Raw genomic sequence first — 20,531 nt, forward strand, 5'->3', positions numbered from 1 at the left:
TTTGGATTACTTTTTAGTATCTTCGTTCAAGCTGTAAGCTTCGTACCTTTCGACGCATTTATATTTCCTGCTTCAGTTGCGAAAAGTAGCTGTTGCTTTAGCAAGCTACCCGAGTAATAGAAGGAGACTACACAAAGATGAGTATAATTGAACATCACGAACGCGTCCTCTTATTGGTTAAAAACCGTGTAACCTTGCTGTCCTAATTGCAAAATTTTCAACGAGATATGATAATTTCTTAGTAAAAAGTTCTCCGCATGTACATTTCATACTTGTTGTACGTATATGTTGAACAATGTGTGCGCGTTATATTTTTTAAAGAATTTTTAGTTTTAAATAGAACGCTATTAATTAACAAACATCCTCGCTAGATAAAAGTCATTCAACGTAACAGAATTTGTCTTAAATTTTATTAAAAATGAACGGATCAAGAAATACACGAATATTAACATTAAGTAAAATAACAATATAATATAACACATATCTTCACTTTAAAAACTTCCTAACACACACACACACACACACACACACACACACGTACATCAAACAAACAAACATTTTTCACAATTTCCTTAAACTAGATACACAGTGTTCTCTAAATTCGATCTATCTTCAATTCTCGTTACTCTGCAAATCCACGTAAACAACGAATAAAAAACATATGGAAACGAGAAATGCAACAATTACCTAATCCCAAGTTCGAAATTACTATACTATCCGAACTACATGCGTGTAAGCATACCGTATTTTCTATATAAACCACGTCTGGTTCAAAGCTACGAGTGGACAAATAAAAAAGTAAACAAATTAGTAATCAGTTGAGTGGAACCTTGTCAAAGAGTAGGTTTTAGCCGATAACAAAGATTCTACTGTCAGAAGCAGCCAGCTCAGCGATAATTTCTATTTTCGAAGTGAGTAGCTGCGGGGCTGCGATATTCGGTTCGCGGAGAAAAAGGCTGAGAAAGTATCCAGCTCGTAGGAAGACGATCCCTTCTCGCTTCAAACCGGAGCATTTTGCCTCCTATGATCACTTTTCGCTCTACCATGCTTTTATCTCTCATTCCTCGTGGAAAGGGCCGGAGGCGTCACCATGGGGCCGATACGAGGGAACTTTTAAAATTACCCGGACTTCCCGGTCGGGAGATAATATAGTCTATTAAGGATAGACGACGTTGGATCGGCTCTGCGAGCAAACTAGTACCGCCAACTCTCAGGTTGAACAGGCAACAAGCGAATAGAAATTTCCTAAATTTCGCTATGATCAGCCGAAAAAGGAAAAGAATTAATTCTCGATTATAATTCGCCACATTTTTCCGAATATATATATTTACGATTTTAACACATTACAGAAGCCGATTGGTCTTCTAACTAGTAATGAAATTTGTATGTTTTGTACAGAGGGTACCGATTAATGTCTTATGAGGAATAATAATATTACATTGCATCTAATATGAGAAAATTCATCCATCTTTCTCCCCATTTTCTGAAAACGACATTGGTGCGTTGTTCATAATAAAAATGTATCATGATAAAAACGTCGAGGAAATGTTAAAATGATATTTAAAGAGTCGAATGATTTGACAAATACTTTTGGAAGAATATTTTACCGAAACTTTTAAATGGAATGAAAAAGTGACATTAAAATGTCTATTAACTGCAAAAGAAATTTTTCCATGCTTTCAGTTTCACACTTTACGCGTTTCTATGAAGCAAGCATATTTCCATTCTACTCAACAATAATGATAAATATTTTTCAAACATTAATAAATGTTTATGCAAAAGCCGGATTTAAAAAGTCTTATAATTTCACTAGAAAAAAATTCTAAAAATTCCAAAAATTTTCTGAAAAGTATAGTATTTTAAACATTCAAGATTCTTCCTTGTACGATTTAATACAATTTAAGTTTACTTATTTTCCACTGAAAATTAAATGTCTTGCAAAATAGTTTCGATATGGTAACCCTTTCTTTGCTTCGTACTAAACTCTCGTTAAAATTCGAGGGGTCGTACAATTCTTTACGTCCTCTTTTACGTCCCATGTAGAGCAATTCTTTCGAAAACGACGGATAAAATATGAAACGATATCTCCGCGGAGAACTTCCACCTCGGTTTAACAAATGACAACTGAATCAGAAGTCTCAAAGTTGCCTCGTGGTTGCTATGAATCTTCCGTAAGTTGGCGTGATCAATGGACCACGGAAAGTTGAAAAATCCAACAGGATGAGGACCGTGTAAAATTTAGTCGCGAAAAGAACCACGAAGAACTTATGACGCTGTTCTATGCATATGACTTTTTCCCTTTCTCGAAGTTCCGTTACCGCAAATTTTCACCGCCATCAGAAAGTTGACAAAATGCAAAATTTCTAAGACATTAGAGCGGTAATCCTTCGGAAAATGCAGGCATTGCGAAGGAAATTTGACGCAAAAGTTGAAGAAAATATTGCACGTCGACACGCACGATCTCCCTCGAAAGTTAAATACTAGTAAATACCAAATTAAAAAATGCAAGAATGAGTTCGACAAACCTGACAAATCCCACGTAGACCTAAAGATAAGTAATATCACTCTTAACATTACGCATTACTATACTGGTCACAAAACGTCGAACAATAAAAATTAAACGTAAGCCCACTTATACGTCGCTTTTATCTTTTATGATAGCGTATACGGTTATCCCGGGTATGTACATATCTCGTCAGCGTAGCCCTGCAAAGAATAAAAGAAGCTTCCCCGCGAATTCTACTCTCGTAATGAGCAATTTTAACAAACCGTGAAATAAAGTACCCAAGAAAGTGCGTGCAGAAACGTTTGGTCGGGTAGTGAAGCGTGAAACACCAAATCTACAACTATCAAACTGACCGTTCCAACGACATTTCGAACGAATAAGCTCGTAATGTACATACGTTGGAGCATTCTTCGACATTTGTCTCGGACTTACAACAATGACCAAAGTATCGCAGTAACTGCGAGTGACGAGCAGTCAACGGCTGCTTCGAGTTCTATAAAAAAAAAAAGAAAAAAAAATGGAAACTTCTTTCGCTGTCGAACGATACTTTTTCGAACGTTCTTCTCGCGCTTTTAAGTTTCGTTTACACCGTGGTATAATAAGACACGTTATATAGCATATTAAAGAAAAATGTTACGTAACTATACGTATAACATTTTTAGCAAGTTGCGTACGCGTATAGTGTATATTTGGAGCGCCTGGCAATGCGATTTCCTTTGATTTTTCAAAGTCTACCGACAATCGAATAGACAAACAAGTAGCACAAAAATGCGTTACGTTGACATTTGCATTATATTACGTAAGATTTTTCTTTAACGCGTTGTATAACTTTGCTATACGCGTAACACGTTTTGTACATGTAGCGTAAACGTAGTTTAAGTAGCGGGCGAGTTATAGCAACAAATTACAGAAGCATGTTGCGCAGCAATGTTACATGTACAGCAATGTTTTGTTATATAATGGTGATGCAACTTTACAGGCGCATGTACGCGTCAAAGCCACAAAACGAGGTATGCATGCATTTGGAGCGTAACTACGACTGGCAGAAAACGCACGTTCTATAAACCGAAGTGCCTGTACGTTTTCACGTTCGTACCACTGGCGTTTGACTTGTACGCACGTTTTTACGTATTACAAGCGAACAAAGTTCCTCACGATGAAACAACAACGTTTTTCACCATGTTAATTATGCAATCATTTGTTAACGAAATAATTACAATAACCTATTTACTCCTACCCCGCGTAATTAAGCTTGATATTTTAATTAAGAACATTTTTGCATTATGTCTTACGAAAGTATACGAAATATTTACGATGAATATAAACTGATTTTTTATTTAATTATTATTTAATTTTTTTATTATTATTTATTATTTAATTTCATAATTTCGTCTCGCAAATATCCGACGAATTTGTTAAAATTAGCGTAAATGAAATTACATGACGAATAGTATCACGAACATTTTTTGCCAAAGACAAATTTTGCAAAAGAATGCCACTAATATTTTCATAGACTACTCGATGGAAATATTTATTACGCACTGTTACAAAATTGAAACCTCGAGCACACGCAACAACGATAATCTAATCAAACGTATTTTAAAATTATAACATACTTCAAAAATAGTATACAAAGAAAGAAAAGACAAGGAGAATCTGTATTACGATGGAAATTAGTTTGTTAAAACGATTCTTTAGTAATCAGGACGCTCAGAATACATTATATGCAGTTATATCATTATACACAGTTCGAATACATAACATATTATTGCACATCATAGTCTTGCAATTCCTCGCTATTGATACAACATTATTGACATTCTCCTACAAAATGTTTGCATTACGTCAACTAGATATTACAACTAGATATACACGATTCTCTAACCTGGAGTCCAATAACAATCAGCAACGAGACCAAATATTGTGCTGACACAATCAAACACCTGTAATTGGCTAGACAAATTTGAAAAGAGTTTCGCAGAGTTTCTAAAGTTCACAGAAAGCTGGCAGTATTTTTATCGACAGGAAATTTCTAATCAAGAATTCCCGCCTCGATTTACGTTCGTATTAGGGGAAATTTTATTACGAAAGTTGCAAGCCGTTATTTCGTGCCATCGATAACCCGCCGCTATGCCGCAACCAACATGAGTATCAACTAAAATTTACGAGCTAACTTTCGAGACTTCGTTGAGTTCGCATCAAGCCACGTTAATGCGGCACAATAGAGCAAGATCGTGTGAACACGTGCAAAATACAAATGCAGTCACACCATGAGAATAGATATGTACATCGAAAGCAAACGAGAAACGAGATGAAAGTCGAAGAAAACAGGTCGTAACAGAATTCTACGACTTTGTCAGTTTTACGATTCTATGTTGTTGAGCGTAAAAATATCGCTCGCCATTATACCGCATAAAAGTTATCTGTTATGTTTATTACGCGTTACTATCGCACTGCTCGTAATTAAAATCGAGGGTCGCGTCTTAATTATTATTATTTAGACTGCCAGTATTTATTCAAATTTATTTATCATATGATATAATATTGATTGGTTTTGATAAACCTATTAAATATTTCGATATTTATATTTTTACGAGTATAAGTAACAGAAGGGAAAACCAAAAACAGAGATCTTTTTCGCATACTAAATATCATAACGAATACTATACAGAATAATATTTTGGATATTTTGTATATTTTATGGATATTATGTATATTCCATAAAAAATCACAATTTAATTTTAATCACTTGAAGTTCTTTCTAAATTCCTAAAATACTGACTGTCAAATCAATCGCTATAACAGATTGTTACCGCTTCGATAGAAATTATAGGTTAAATATTATAGCTTTTAAAGAAGGTCAGTTTGTCTGAAAAATTTTAGCGGTTGTAATGATCGATTAAAATTTTCTAAGTTATATTTTAGAGAAGAGGAATTAATATTAAAATATGATCTAGCAGGAGAAAGTATGTGAATAATTCTTTATAATTTTCTTAATGAATTAATACGTTTTCCGCGTGAGAATATCAGTACACACATTGGTAATTTAATGGTATAATATACAGAAGCACAAAAGACATTCTAGGGTTTACGATCAAAGCACAATTAATACAAAACGACGATACATCCAATTTTTTCGTATAAAGTAAATGAATATGACGTTCACGTAATCCTAAATCAACGAACATTTATACGAAATAAATATGTAAATAAATGGATGATGTGTGGATATATTAAAGATTCATAAGCTTGTACACAATGCGTATAACGTTTTGAAATTCTACAGAGAAATAAAGAAATTTAGATTTGCTGCATCTATGAATTTATAAAATTCAATAAAACGTTTAAAGTTTCAAGTAATTGTGGCAAAGTAAAATATGAAATTCTATGCCGCAGCGCAAAAATGATCACGTCCTTCGTCATATTCTATCTCATCGTTTACGTAATATTATTCTATATCGTTCTACTCAAGTAAAACTTGGCACGTGGCAATATATAAAATATCACTGAATTGTTTCAAATCGCACCATCATTGAGAAATCTAACGATATTCTACCCGATCAAGAAATTCGTGCCTTTTTTATTCGCTCGACCTCGATACACGCACGTGCAAGTAAGTAATGCATCGCGTCAAACATAGCTCTTAAATTTACAAAAAAGACCTTTAGTTCTCCTTACGTTTATCCCAGGATAAAACCAGAACTGACAACGGACCGTAAAAAGTAGAAAGAAGTAGCAAGATTCGAGCACTAAGGGACGAGAAACAGACAGATCGAAGCATCAGTTTCTATCTATAGAAGAAATTCATTTCGTGGAGGAAACCGGTTCTCCAGGATCCCAAGTTTCAAAAGGTTCCGCTGCGCGAAAATTCCGCACTAGTACAAACATACTCAAGTTTTGCGGGTTGAGTGCAGCAGCCCGTCACTTGCACGGTCGCCATTCTACAGAAACCTCCCCCTAAGTACTTGAGTACAACAGGCACCGTCGACTAAGAGTTTGTTGCTGTTTCTTGTTCCCGTACCTTCGCCTGCTGAAGAACTCCTAATGCCCGGTGTAAGTTTAACGCTGCTCGTCGGTTCGTACAGGCCATCTCGCTTCGTTATTACAGCTTTCGATAAACACTTTCGACCTTGTTTTGCTAGAGAGAGAGAGAGAGAGGGAGGGAAAGCGGAGGAACTGAGAACAGATTGCAAAGCTTTTGCCGGACGATTCGAAATATGCATCGAGTAATTGGTTGTTAAACCATCGAGGGCTAAGGGGTGAAAAAAAGGAGTGTAGAAGTTGCGTAGTGGTAATATTAGTAGGAAATATGAACAAAGTAAGTTGATGTTTCGTCAAGGCACAAAAAGCGTACCTATTAGGTGAATAGATATGTTACACAAGTTGAAGTGGAAGAAGTAGAAAGGAAACAGATTATTATCATAATATAATGAATTTCCTTGAACTTCGTGATATTAAAAGATGTAAAAGGCGGAGAAATAATAATAGAAAGATATTAAATAAACTAATAAACTGGGATACTTTTTCATAATCACTATGCGAATGCAATAAAATTCAATGATGTAAATTGATTAGGAAGAAATTGATAAATAAAACAGGAGAGAATGAACTTTACGCCAAAGCATAATCATCCACGAAAGTCTTTATATAACATAGAAAAGGATCATTTTTCCAAACCACCATGTAATATATTTGTTTATTAGTATACGGGATGATAATGATTATTTTATAACAGAATATATCACAGTACGGAAATATTTAAAATAAATCGTGTATCCCACCAAAGTGTTATTGTTTCAGATTACGACACGATTTTAAACAGAATTCAACGAATTTTAAGTATCATTGCTAAAAGAATTCATTCTAAAAGATAACCGCCCTACGAAGATGGAACATAACTAAACGAGAATTTAGCTATTTGAATATGATTCGTGCTAATGTTCGCGTATTCGACACAGGAAATTTATTTGCCAGTGAACGTTTAAAATATTACAGTTTAGATCGTGAAAGCTTTCATCGTCTAAAAAGATTGCGATACACGAGCTAAAACAGTCTCAGAAAAGTACTTTACTGGCATGTACGTGGCTACATCTAACTTTACTTAAGGCAAGATGGTTAAACTAGAAAGTTAATTTGAACGTTGCGCTCTGGTTACTCCTGATTTCAGAAATGTAATACTATCCTTGCGAAAGCTAAACTCTGCAGAAGTACTAATGCAACGCATTAGCCTTTAAAAGGTGGTACTAGTATCTTAGAAATTTCAGATATACCTCAGATAATTCATACTTTCTCCCCTCTAATATCAAATACCTGTCAATTAAAAAAAAAATGATAATCTTTACAGAAATATAGCGGACGCAAATTACAGAATTACAGGAACAAGAACGAAATAAATTTTATCGTTTCATTTTTTACCCAACTCACTGAGGTAAACGAACGTGCGTTATCTATCCGCCACAGGTAATGAAATTTCACTTTTAAGAGTTTTAGAATTAGCTTTGACTCATGGTATGTTCCACTAGCATAACTCATACGATTAATATTACAGCTCTCTAGTTTATACAAGAATTCTTTTCCACGTTCTATGCGTGCACATGATAAATCAGATTTCATGTCTTTTATAAAAGAGCAATTCTAAAATCCAACATATTGTCAACGAATTCCACGTAAAACCTATCTTTTCACTTATACTCCGCCGCGTAGAGCCTTAAATTTTAACGTAAGTTATATTTTTAGTAGAAAATTATAGCTTCGAATTTCAAATTCAAATTTATAGCTTCGAGAAGTCTCCTCGAACGCGAATCTCTCTTCCTTTAGAAGACACGATTTTCCGAGCAATTTCATACAAAGGCGAAGAAAAGAGGTAACGTTCTCGTTCTATCTTTTACCGCCGCCTCTGTCTTTATATGTTTCCATCCTACGCATTTAAACAAGCGAAATATCTTCCAATATACATATGTCAAAATATCCTTCAGGGAATAAAATAAAAAAAAAAACACAGCGAGACAAGAGCTTACACGACTATCCAGGATAACGTCATTAATTCTTCCTTTAACGAAACGAAGCTGGCAGCGATGTTTCTATTCTATCATATTCAAATGGCGAACACTCGGGAAACGCTTTCAAGTGTTCTCGGAGCATGGTACAAAAGATGACTGGCACACTAACCACTGGTCTAGACCATGGAGCACAGACCGTAACTGTAAAAATAATCAACGTGTAGCTCGTCTACTTCGCTACTAACAGCGTAATACCCTGGCCGTTTTACGATCCTCTTTTGCCGACATTTCAAGCCCGACAACGTACACTGCATCCACACATATACATACACGTACAAAACATGTGCAACCTCCAGTCGTGGTCCTTTATATCGACCAACTTCTACACACAACCACGACTTAAATTCCGGACTAACAAAAATTGTAACCAACATAGAATAACTAGCATCCTGTGTGTGTCTACGTGTATTAAAGTCGTTTGCGCGGAATAAAGGTTTGCAGCCCGGAGCCAATTTTAAATTCTCCCCGATAACAAGATTATACGCGCGCCGCTTGAATTTTGTTTTACAGTGCTCTTCCCCTTAGACGTATCGCGCACCAAAAATTACAAATAAATTCATTCTCGCCATCAATTTCGCGGGATAACCGGAAGCAATACGAGGAATTTCGTTTTCCTTCTACATGCAGGAAATTTCGATGTTTGAAATGGAAATGCGCCGCGCTGTTTCGCTAACTCCGTTACCGACGAACATTTTATAGATATATTCGTCGATTCGTTCGACACGTGCATTTTTCAACCTCTACAGAGGGAAATTCCCTTCGAGTTTACGCAAACAAGAAAACTTAAAACTCGCTGGAAAGAATGATTTAAAAACGATGAAGGAATTTCAAGCTGAATTACCGATAGGAAAAGCCTGAAACTTTGAATCTTTATTTATATCATTTCGTTGCTTGCATATGTACGAAGAGGAAGAACACGGTAAGACACATTTTTCGCTTCTTTACAGAAAGGCAGCAAAATAAGTTCAATACGTTGTCATAACTCTCGTGTTATCACAATTCTTCTCTCTCTTTATCTCTTCGGATTTTTAAAGATATTACTCGTAATATTCAGACATCGAGGATGTTAAAAATATCGTATGTCGGCTTCTGCGAAAATTCGCCAACCGAACGTCTTTAGATGTAACAGGTCCTTTTCACTTTGAGCCATCTCGGAATAAACTAAGTAGTTAACTCGAAACGTAAAAAAGGAAAACAATAAGAAAAGCCATTCTCTCGTCTTATTTACTTTCTTGCTTCTTTCATAAAACTTCTCTGTCCTCGGGTTAACTTAATAAAACACGAAACGCAACGCAACGTCGCGTCGCCTGGTTGCGCTATTCAAACGTCTTGCTTGTTTGATGCTAACCTTTGAGAAAGAGTACTTTACAAAGAATCTGACGGTTACAAGGAGGGCGGCTCGAGATTCTGCGAAAGCCCTCTGCGAAACTACATAAAGAATGAAAAAGAATACGCCTTTGGGGTGTGATGCGGATCTCTCTGCAAAAGCAAAGTGTTAAATCCGTTTATGTCAGCAATCTATTCAAGTATTTATATAAAACGTTCTGTCCAAGTCCACGAGGGATTGACCGGCAAACAGAGTCGCTTCTCTTTATCTAACGCTGAACCTATTTTCTATTCCGAAAGAAGATGAGCAGCCAATGCACGGTGAGAGATTTGGTGCACAGCGCGTGGTTACGCTTCGTTCCCATACATATCCCCGTAACACCAAAATGAATGTCTGGCAACCCTGAATCTGAGTAGCGCTTTTCTGGATGAACATTATGCTTAATAGCGGCGGAATAAAGATTGCAGGAAGCGCGCCGAGATATTTCGCATGCATGGTACGTGTTAACTTAAGGAACGCGTTTCGCGAGTAAACATATTTCTGAGAGGGGCGGACGCGTGAAATTTAAAACAAGCCGCGACAATACATGCTTCGCTACAATTTCTTAGCTCTCGCGCTCCTTTCATACCGAAAAATACCAATCTCCCAAATACCTGTTTACTCTTGTATTTTACAGGATAACGTATCTCGCGTCTCTGTAAACTGGCTTTTAGGATTTTGTTGGAATTAGTTGAACAAATAATACCGTAATCCTGGAAATGTCGCGATCCACTTCACACGATGAGTTTACTGTCTCGTCTTCGTGCACGTAAATAATTTCTCACTCGAGTCTAGCAGTTTAATGAAATTTTATGATAACGCAACAAAAAAAAGGATATAAAATATACACATATAGAATGGCCATATTTTCTGTGTCATCGTCTTCCTGCTTCTCCATGAAATTATCAAGCAGTTTATTAAAACGAAGATAGATGCTGATTTGTATTTAAGCTAAATCGCAGCTATCAAGGCGCTTTATTTATCGTGGCACTGTCGTAAGACGAGCTTTAAGAGCCAACATTTTACACAGCGATTCAAGGACCGATATTTTTCCCCCGTTTACCAACAAATGGTCCCCCATTGTTAAGTCTTTTACCGTCAGTGACGATACGTTTTTGAAGCATTCTTGTCTCTTAATCAACGAGCCAGCTCTCGTGCAACCGGCCACAACAACCTCTACCCTGTCTAACATGGTACGACGTCGCTTGCACCCACCATTACTGCACCGTAACTAGATCGTATAGTTGCAAGTAAAATTCGTAATCAGATAGAGCGAATTAGCAATTCCTGTATTCCTCTCGATGAACATGTTTGTTCTCTCATGAGGATCGTGTTTAGTGGTATCAACTCGCAGTGGTTACAATACGAAGATTACACGGAAAAATATAGCATACGTTTTGGCAGATGAAAACAAGTATTTTAACGAGAATTGAAATAAAAATTCATATAATCGAAACGCGTCTTCGTCGATCTTCTAATTTCTACGCCACTTGACGAATAAAAGGAAATTCTTTAACGTAACGCAATTGGAAAAGGTTTGGAATGAGTTTCGGTTCAAGGACGTAAGCCTCGCAAAGATAGCCATAGAAAGTTACATTTGGATGTTTTTCTGCGTCCTTGTACAGAAAGTTCATTGTTCCTTATGCAAAGCGTACAGGGCAGTAACGAATTTATCAAATTTCTGCCAAAGCGTTCTAAGACTGACGCAGAAAATCAGCCATAAACCGGAACGGAAGATTCGTTCGAAATCCGCAAACAACAGGCGGCGTTACGTTTCTCGTAGCGTGCGCTAAATCACTCATCAGCAAAAGTGGCAATAATCTAAAGATTTACGAGGCGATCGCCGCTGCAGAAGGGCGTAACGCTTCACTCGTGACTCGAATTCCCCAGCCAGTTGAATTATCTATCTTTGGCATAGCCCTTTTCGACCGATCACAAGCGATATTCCTCGAGCGCGATCGGCCGCACGAAGCGGACATTTTCTTTCAGGCCGCGCCATGAGCCAAGAGCGTTACTTCTGTCGACTCTGCACCAAGGGGAATATTGTCGCTGTCAGCGAATATGTTTTATAGCGGCATCGCACCAGGATGCGGCTCTAGCCTAGCAGGTACGCCGGTCGTGAGATAGATTGAGCGAGCAGAGAAAAGAGACGAAAAGGAAGAGGAAGAGAGAAGACGAAAAAAGAAAGAGAAAAAAGACGCCGTATACCATTCTGCTAGGTGGGTATTGGATTTGTAATAGGGGCCATACGGGCTATAGGCACACCACTCTTCCAACCCCTACCTCGCCCCATGTCGAAATTGCGAACCATTTTCTCGGATAGAAGACGTCGCAGCGGCGCAAAGTCTCCTAGCTCGACTGAATGCATTATTCGCACGACGGAGCAAAGGGCTACCGGGTGTCTCGTTCTTACTTCATCCCCTACCAACCCCTTCGGATCACGCGGTTGACCGAATACAAAGACGATACTCTCAAAACCTGTTCGCGTTTTATACTCGGATTGATCGTATTTTCAATAGTAATGCATTGGCAAATTCGCGAACGTTTCTGAATAATTAGACGGCGGATTTTTTCACGTTTATGGGAATTTTAAAATTACAAACAGGCGTATTGAATGCATATAATATAAAGATATATAAAATACCCAAAGTATGCCGCTGGTTGTAATATTTAACGAGCGAAAGAAATCTCTGCCTAGATTCTATTTCTTTGGTAAAAGTTCCGCGCGAATATCCGCAGTCTAACGATAATGAACGAACGATCTAGATAGAGTAGAGGTTACTCTTTCATTCGTGGGATTTCCAAATTTATGGGACGATCGTTATTAATTGGCCAGATTAAATCGTTAAAAAATAATCGTCATAAACATCGGCTATGCGGTTTCGCTCGTACGATTACGCGGCGATACCGATTACCACGGTTTATTCGCCAGATTTATTTAACTGTATTGATCAACGTAGCGGACACGATCGACTTCAATTATAGTGCGCGCAATAATGCTGATCGTGTTCGTGAAATAAAATGGTTGAAACACGCTGTCCAAGAGATCGAGTTGACAAAATATGGTTTCTACGAAACGATTAGTCGTCATTAACAAATTATAATGACCCCCTTTAGCATCACGATTGTCTACTTTTCGATTAACCAAGCAACGATTCGATCATGCGACAACATTCGTCGGTGAAAAAGATATCGATCTATTCGCATCTGTACAAAGTATTTGAACGCTTGCAGAAATCTCACATAAACGTGTTATACGTCAGACAACCGTACAGTGCACATACAACTTGAAATTACTTAATTTTACTTCATTGGCAACTGGCGCGTGTATTTCAAAAGCGTCACAACTCAAAATAATTCAGTCCCATGTTAGAAGAACGTGAGATTCATGAAAAGAGAATTTCAAGGGATAAGAGTATAAAATTACAAAAGTAAGCATTATTTTTTTGCCAACATTATACGTTTGGTAGACAATTTTCTTGCAAGCTTCCAAAATAATTTCTCGCGTTTCTTGGGATCTTTTCGCTTTTCTATCTTCGACGACTAGTTGGAATCATTCAATCCCATATGACAATAATAATTCCGTATATTTTTACTATATGATTTAGATCGTTCAAAGCTTCGAGAGTGAAAATTCGGCTGATCTGGTGGAAAATTTGATACTTCGAGTAGAAGATCTTTAAAATGTTCTTGTTTCAGAGAGATGTAAACAAGTTCTTAAAGAAAATCGTACGCCTTATATAAACTTGGTATATTGCAGCGGTACACAGCTAACTGATCAACCCGTAGCCCTTAAAAACGTCCTTGATTTACGTTTACTGTTAATTTATACCATTTCGCGCGGTGATTATGAAAATGAGAGGACGCATTACCTAACTTTCTTAATTACTTTCCTTACCTGTGAAAAGAGCGTTATACGAACACAAGGTTTTGCAATAATTTATTGTAATTGCTAGTGTGCTGGCGTTTCAAAGAATCTCTAATATGCCCGTTTAATGAATCCTCTCGACGAGGTTCGAGCCTCAACGACTTAACTTCCAAGATTCTAAAAATTTAGAAGAATACGAACGCGAAGGAAACTCTTGAATGATCAAAGAGTCTGAAAAATAATTATTTCTGCGCAGTACTCGCAAGCTATAACTCCTCGTAATGTCATCCCTCTATATTGGAATTGATTTTCAACAAAAATTTTGTAACGATGGTTAAAGTTACTAACTGATTAAAATTATAACATATTAAGTGAACATACCGCTACATTTTATCGCAGATACTTGATCGATATGGTAGAAAATACTCTTTGAAATATCAAAACCACGTAAATATTCGTTTGAAATTATCGAGGAGTTTATACAAGCTTACGTTGATCATTCACTTAAAGAAGAGAGTTTGTACTTGTATGTGAGTGGATCGGTGCAAGAAGCTAAGATGGAATCCAGGAATGTACATTCAGCTCGCAGATACACGAAAATAAGTTAAAGTTCTAAGCGAGTTCGAGATTAGTTCTAAGCAAGACCTCGTTGAATCCCGGCAAGGCTCGTGCTTCAACATTAGATTCAGGACAAGATCTAGGGTAAGATTAAAACCGAGAGCCTTTATAAATCTGAAGAGAATTGCGCTAGACTTAAAACGAGACGTTAATAAATCCTGGTAAGCGCAAAAATAGATATGACGCGAAGAAAATAACCGAGCGTCCGAAAACTCTTAAGCGGTAGTGTACAAGCTTCTTAAGTATAAAGCCGCGTAACTTGGTGTCCGAAAATCGTCTTCTATCCAAAACTTCATCTGAAACCGAGCGTGCGTATCCTTCCTCCGTTTCGAGTTCTTAAAACGTTTCGTGTTATGATAGTGGCTCGGGATAGGCAGAAAGGACAGTATTATCTGGGAGGGGAAAAATGCGAGAAACAAAAGGGGAAGTCGATCCTCGAGAGCGTATTCCAAGCACGTAAGTGTTGTTTATCGCAGAAAACGCTCCCAGTTGTCTTCAGGTTTGAATTGTTTCGAAGGAAAATAGAAATTCTCTGTGTTATACCCCATTGCCCGGACACCAAATGTACAGAGAGCGGGGCTTGATTATGCGCAACACGTATTCTCAAACACAATCCTGCGACACTCGTAACGCAGGTGGAATTCGAGGCTTCCTCCAGGCAGATAACTGAATTAATTAAGTCTCCTGCAAATGAGGAGATACCCATGTAACAAAGGTGAATTAACACTAATTCACATTCGTACGTGGAACTCTGTCCGTGCACGACGATGACGACGACGACGACGACGGTGATGACAACGACGACCTTACGGTTCCGGAGACTGAGTAATTAAGCCGAGGTAGAAAAATTCGCAGTAGACACGCGAAATTGCCCACTAGCGGAATAAAAAATTAAATAACCATACTGAATGTTCCATATGTAAGAGATTTTTCGAATTAACAATGACGAAACACGTACAACACATACATATGTATATGTATGTTTTTATAGGTTCAATAATATGAGAAGTATATATTATTGAAATTTTAAATAATGATCGCTCGTGTGTAAAAGCATAAATTTATTTTTCCGTAAATTATATAAATCATAGGTAATCTACATGATATTCAATATATTACTACTTATATAAAATAAATAGGAATTATATTTTCTTAATTAATCGTGAGATAAACGTAAAAGTTAACGTTTTATGCTTCAGAAGTTGTTAACAAAAATGTATGTTAAACATTAGTTTTACTTACTTTAAATAATAATTAGTCAATAGTTTGCGAAATGTTTCTATTGCTCGAATGCAAATAAAATTATAATAATGTAATGCTATAAACCCTATCGTAATTAGATTTAAAATAATTGCACTATTTTAAACAAATAAGTGTAACGCGATAAATTTCGCTATTAATTAGTAACAGTATCGAAAACATATAGAAGAACGAGATAATATGATAACAATAATATCAACTCCCTAAAATTCAAATAAACCATAACAAAAATAAGAGCAGGTAATCAAAAACCAAGTCACAAGGTCCGTATACTAAATTCTAGAAAATACAATGAACTTATAGATAACTTCTGATGTATAATAATAATAAAATTGAAAATTCATTAATGTTAAAGGAAACATTGTGGAAATACGTTCTATTTGTGTAATTAAAAATAATGAATGAAAAAGAAATAATGCAATAAAATTTGATATTAAAATTATACTATGATTGAAATTCAAAAAAGCTACGAATCAAAACTTTTCGAAATGCTTAAACTAACAGATAAGCAATCGAATGAAAATTTAAGTATATAAGAAGCTAAATATAAGGAAAGGAAAGTGAATCCATATTGTCATAAATCACTGAGAAGTAACGTAATCGTAAATAATTCATCTTAAAATATTTCTAAAATTACAATTCTCTTTTTTTATTAGAATTTTATAGATATAATGTATATACCATATTGTAATGAAATTTAATGAAAAAAAATTAGAAATCAAATAATAAGTAAACTTTTGAGATTGCAATTTATTCAAATGTAATAGCATCGAAATAAAAATACTGTGTAAATCTATCATAAAGAGTGATTATTAAGAATGACTGCCCAATATCTATATTATGTATATCCTATTCTAGAAATACAACGTATCTCCAATAATCACTCTATATATATTAATAAGAAAAGTGTATATATTGAATTAAAATATCAATATATTGTATTTTTAATTTTCTTTATTTTACCGAAATTATTACACAAGAAACAATAGATTTACTAATATATTATAGTGCAAGTAATGTAATTTCCAAAAGCTAAAAGAGACTTATATTAATCAATAAGTCACTACTATAATATATAAATTTAATTAAAAGTATTAACAATATTTAATATTAATCTCTCCAATTATAATATTAAATCTATTAAGTTCGGTGTTCAATAATATTTTTACTTTTAAATCAATTAAAATTTCGTAAAGAAATTTAAAAGTCCTATACTAAACTTATATACATAAGAAAATGTATATAGGAACAAATATATCGAAAAGGAAATGCGTGTAAAAATATACATATTGGAAAGGATATACATGTAAAAATACATATTATTACTTACCTGCAAACTTGGGTGGCATCCCAACTCCAATAACGTGCGCACTACACCGGCATGTCCTTTATTAACCGCGATGTGGAGGGCAGTTTGGCGTCTTTTATTTCTAGCATTCAAATCAGCTCCAGCACCAGCTAATAATGCCATTACGCCCGGTTCATCTCCGAATGCTGCATGATGTACAGCTCTATCTCCATCTTTATCCTAAATGTATCATAAATCGTTTACTTTCAATATACCTAATAATTAAGTATCCTTAAATATATAACTTTCCAATGGTAATATATATATATATTGCATAGATTATTCTTAAAATAATAATAAATTTAAAAACCTTAGTTCTCTTCTTACCTCAATTTCAACATCTGCTTTATAACGGAGGAGAATTTTAATGACTTCTAGGTGACCATTTTGACTTGCCGCTTGTAAAGCAGTATGACCCGAAAATACGCCATTCACATCAGCTTCGGGTCTCTTTAAACATTCTTCGCATTTAACTGCATCACCATTCGCAGCAGTTTTTACTAACTCTTCATTAACATCGCTCGAAACATGCGTTTCAAACAATTTTTTTAACAACGCTGATAGACGTTCTGAAAAATTTTTTAAATGTTAATCTCTCTTCCAAATTTTAGGAAATGATGCAAATAAATTAAATACATTTTAAACATACCCCCACTGCTATTTCCTGGTACACTACCATCACTACTTGCAACTTTGGTAACTGCTTGAGGATTATATGTCCAAGATGTACTACAAACTTCTACTTTTAAATCCCCATCGTGATAAATTTGCAAAACTCTACCAATCTTTCCCATAGTCTATAAAAACATAAATATTATACAATATTATACATATTATTTAAAATTAATTTGTATTTTTGTAAAATCTATATTCTAGAGAATTTTATATAATGTACCGGTGCCATTGCTTCAGCCCATTCACCATGACCTCGTTGAAGTCGTTTTATTTTTTCTATATCGTTACATATTTGTACCAAATCACCAACCGCAAATGTTTGGTTGTCAGAACTTGAACTAGTAACAGGGACTGGTATTTGTACTTTTGTCAATACAGCAGGGTTGAAGGTCCATCGATTTCCACTTGGGTAGGACACAACAATATCGTGATCTTCATCAATACCAACAACAGTCCCTGTAGTACCAAGACACTCAAACATACCATCCGTCCAACCACCATGCCCGTGTTGTAACGATTGTACGATTTCTAATTCTAAATCAACATTAACCTACAAAACAAACAACTTTATTTATTACTTTTATTTTTAGAAATTTTATTATATTGTTTTATAGTAATCATGATATTCAATAACCTGATCTCCAATTTGTAATCCATGGGCGCCAGTGCGACCTGGACCCTGTTCACCTAATAGTGGTAAATGATATCTGTAAACTGTTTGGCCTTTAGCATCATTAACAACTTTTAAATCCGCCTGAAACATTAACAATCACTAATTGTCCATATTATTCTTTAAATATATATACTTACTCTTATAATTCACATAGCTACGTCTGATTTATGATAGTACTTAATAATTTATCTTTTAAACTAACCATTCCTTCAAAACCAACGCGATACAAATTTTTGGCACCATTATCCCATATAACATAGGCTGCCGAACGTGGACTAGCTGCAGACCAATCTTGAATTTCATTAACTTTACCTCTTCGACCATTTCCACCATCTTGATCTTCCCACTGCCAATCAACACCTCTTACAACTCTGGCACCAGGAAATATACCACGAATTGCAATCTAACATCATATATAAAAAGATAAGTTATATTACTATTATAATGATGATGATACTAATATAACATTTAAAGAAGTGAATTAATACCTTTTTGCTTTTACGTCGTGGCTCCAATAATACTCTTTCACTTCCAGGTGTTGCTATACGATAAAATCTATGTCTTAAGTGATGCTTGTCTCCGTGATAACAAATAGAACAAAGGTCATAATTCCCACATTCTGCACATTTCCAACGAATTCCAAAAATTGGTTGTTGTCTGCACGTATCACACATTGTTCCATCATGTTTTACGCCAGTCGGAGCTGAATCCAAAATTCGAAGATCAAATGCACCAGAACAGCGATAATTAGCTGCTGTACCATTATCCCAAACAACAACTACTTCTTCTGGAGATTCAAAATTTCTAACAGTTCCTACATGACCTTCTCCTCCATCCTGTCATATTGAAAAATTATACTTAAAACATATTTATGACCATAAACATAGAAAAAACTCAATAGTAAAAGTCTATTTATATCCCAAAAAAGAATGAAATACAAAATTTTCAAGATTATTGAAACAGAAACAAGACAAATTAAAAATAGTTCTTATCGTTTAAAGTGCATGAAAATTAATTACGACAAAAGAAAATAATGTATACAAAACAAAGTAAATCATAACATAAGAACTAAATATTTGGTCTTATATACATATATAACATAATTATACAAAACGTTTTAATAAAGTAAATTACTAAAACTATATTAATAAACTATACATAGAACATAATAAATATACATAAGAGCTTTCCAACAATAAATTAAACGAATATTAAGTATGATGCAATAACCTTAACGGACATGGAATATTATAAAAAAATAAAATGTATATCATATGTTATGTGAAAATATAAATAGAAAAATGTGAATCCTGTCTTTAAAATAGCATCCTTCACAAATGTAATGTAATATCTTAATTAAAAATTATATTAAAACCAGTTAACCTCTTTACTAACATGTTTACCTCACTTCCTCACTTCCATATACATAAAAGTTTTCCAACAATAAATTAAACGAATATTAAGTATAATGCAATAACCTTAAAGGACATGGAATATTATGAAAAAATAAAATGTATATCATATGTTATGTGAAAATATAAATAGAAAAATGTGAATCCTGTCTTTAAAATAGCATCCTTCACAAATGTAATATAATATCTTAATTAAAAATTATATTAAAACCAGTTAACCTCTTTACTAACCTGTTTACCCCACTTCCATTCGGGTCCACGGATGACTCGGGCTCCGACACCCTCCATCATAAATCGCGTTGTACGAGTACCGGTACTCGCACCAGCCTCCATAATTCATTGGCAACAAAATTTCAATTAATAACACGAAAATAATAAAGAACGCGATACTCTTACCATGCACTAGCACTAAAAAATACCGCCATATTAAACTAATGTCAAAACATGTTATACCAACCTTTTATGTGAATGCGACTTATCCATCGGATCTTAAAAATATTTATTTTATAATATTATTACATAATAATCTAAACTTTTGTTGCTATATAAGTTGAATCAACTGAATATATCATAGTATATCATACTGAATACATTTCATCAGCTGAATATATTTCATGCAACAAAGTTGCAAATCTAGGGAATTTTATGATACTACATGTATCACGAAAAATATCATTCTTTATTTGGATGAATTTTCCAATCAATTATCGTAAATCCAATTTTATTCAAATAAAAACCGAGCAACA

At 35.0% G+C, this 20,531-nt stretch overlaps 1 protein-coding gene across 2 annotated transcripts in view; it reads right to left on the reverse strand.

The window, feature by feature from the left end:
• Positions 1 to 20,230, reverse strand: part of LOC100643758 (E3 ubiquitin-protein ligase MIB1) — a 341,778-nt gene extending 321,548 nt beyond the window's left edge. Inside the window, exons 1-8 of one of the 2 annotated variants that reach the window (XM_048414702.1) lie at positions 20,017 to 20,229; positions 18,862 to 19,209; positions 18,576 to 18,776; positions 18,335 to 18,454; positions 17,921 to 18,250; positions 17,675 to 17,822; positions 17,353 to 17,594; positions 17,008 to 17,205 (exon numbers count right to left, since the gene is read on the reverse strand). In XM_048414702.1, the coding sequence (XP_048270659.1) occupies positions 17,008 to 17,205; positions 17,353 to 17,594; positions 17,675 to 17,822; positions 17,921 to 18,250; positions 18,335 to 18,454; positions 18,576 to 18,776; positions 18,862 to 19,209; positions 20,017 to 20,118 (1,689 nt within the window). In that variant the 5' untranslated portion in view covers positions 20,119 to 20,229. Of the gene's footprint in view, positions 1 to 17,007; positions 17,206 to 17,352; positions 17,595 to 17,674; positions 17,823 to 17,920; positions 18,251 to 18,334; positions 18,455 to 18,575; positions 18,777 to 18,861; positions 19,210 to 20,016 lie in introns of both variants that reach the window. The other variant, XM_020868431.2, reaches the window with a different exon arrangement.
• Positions 20,231 to 20,531: the final 301 nt, after the last annotated feature.

Source organism: Bombus terrestris, chromosome 3, assembly GCF_910591885.1.
Source record: "Bombus terrestris chromosome 3, iyBomTerr1.2, whole genome shotgun sequence".
In the NCBI taxonomy this organism is placed as follows: Eukaryota; Metazoa; Arthropoda; class Insecta; order Hymenoptera; family Apidae; genus Bombus; species Bombus terrestris.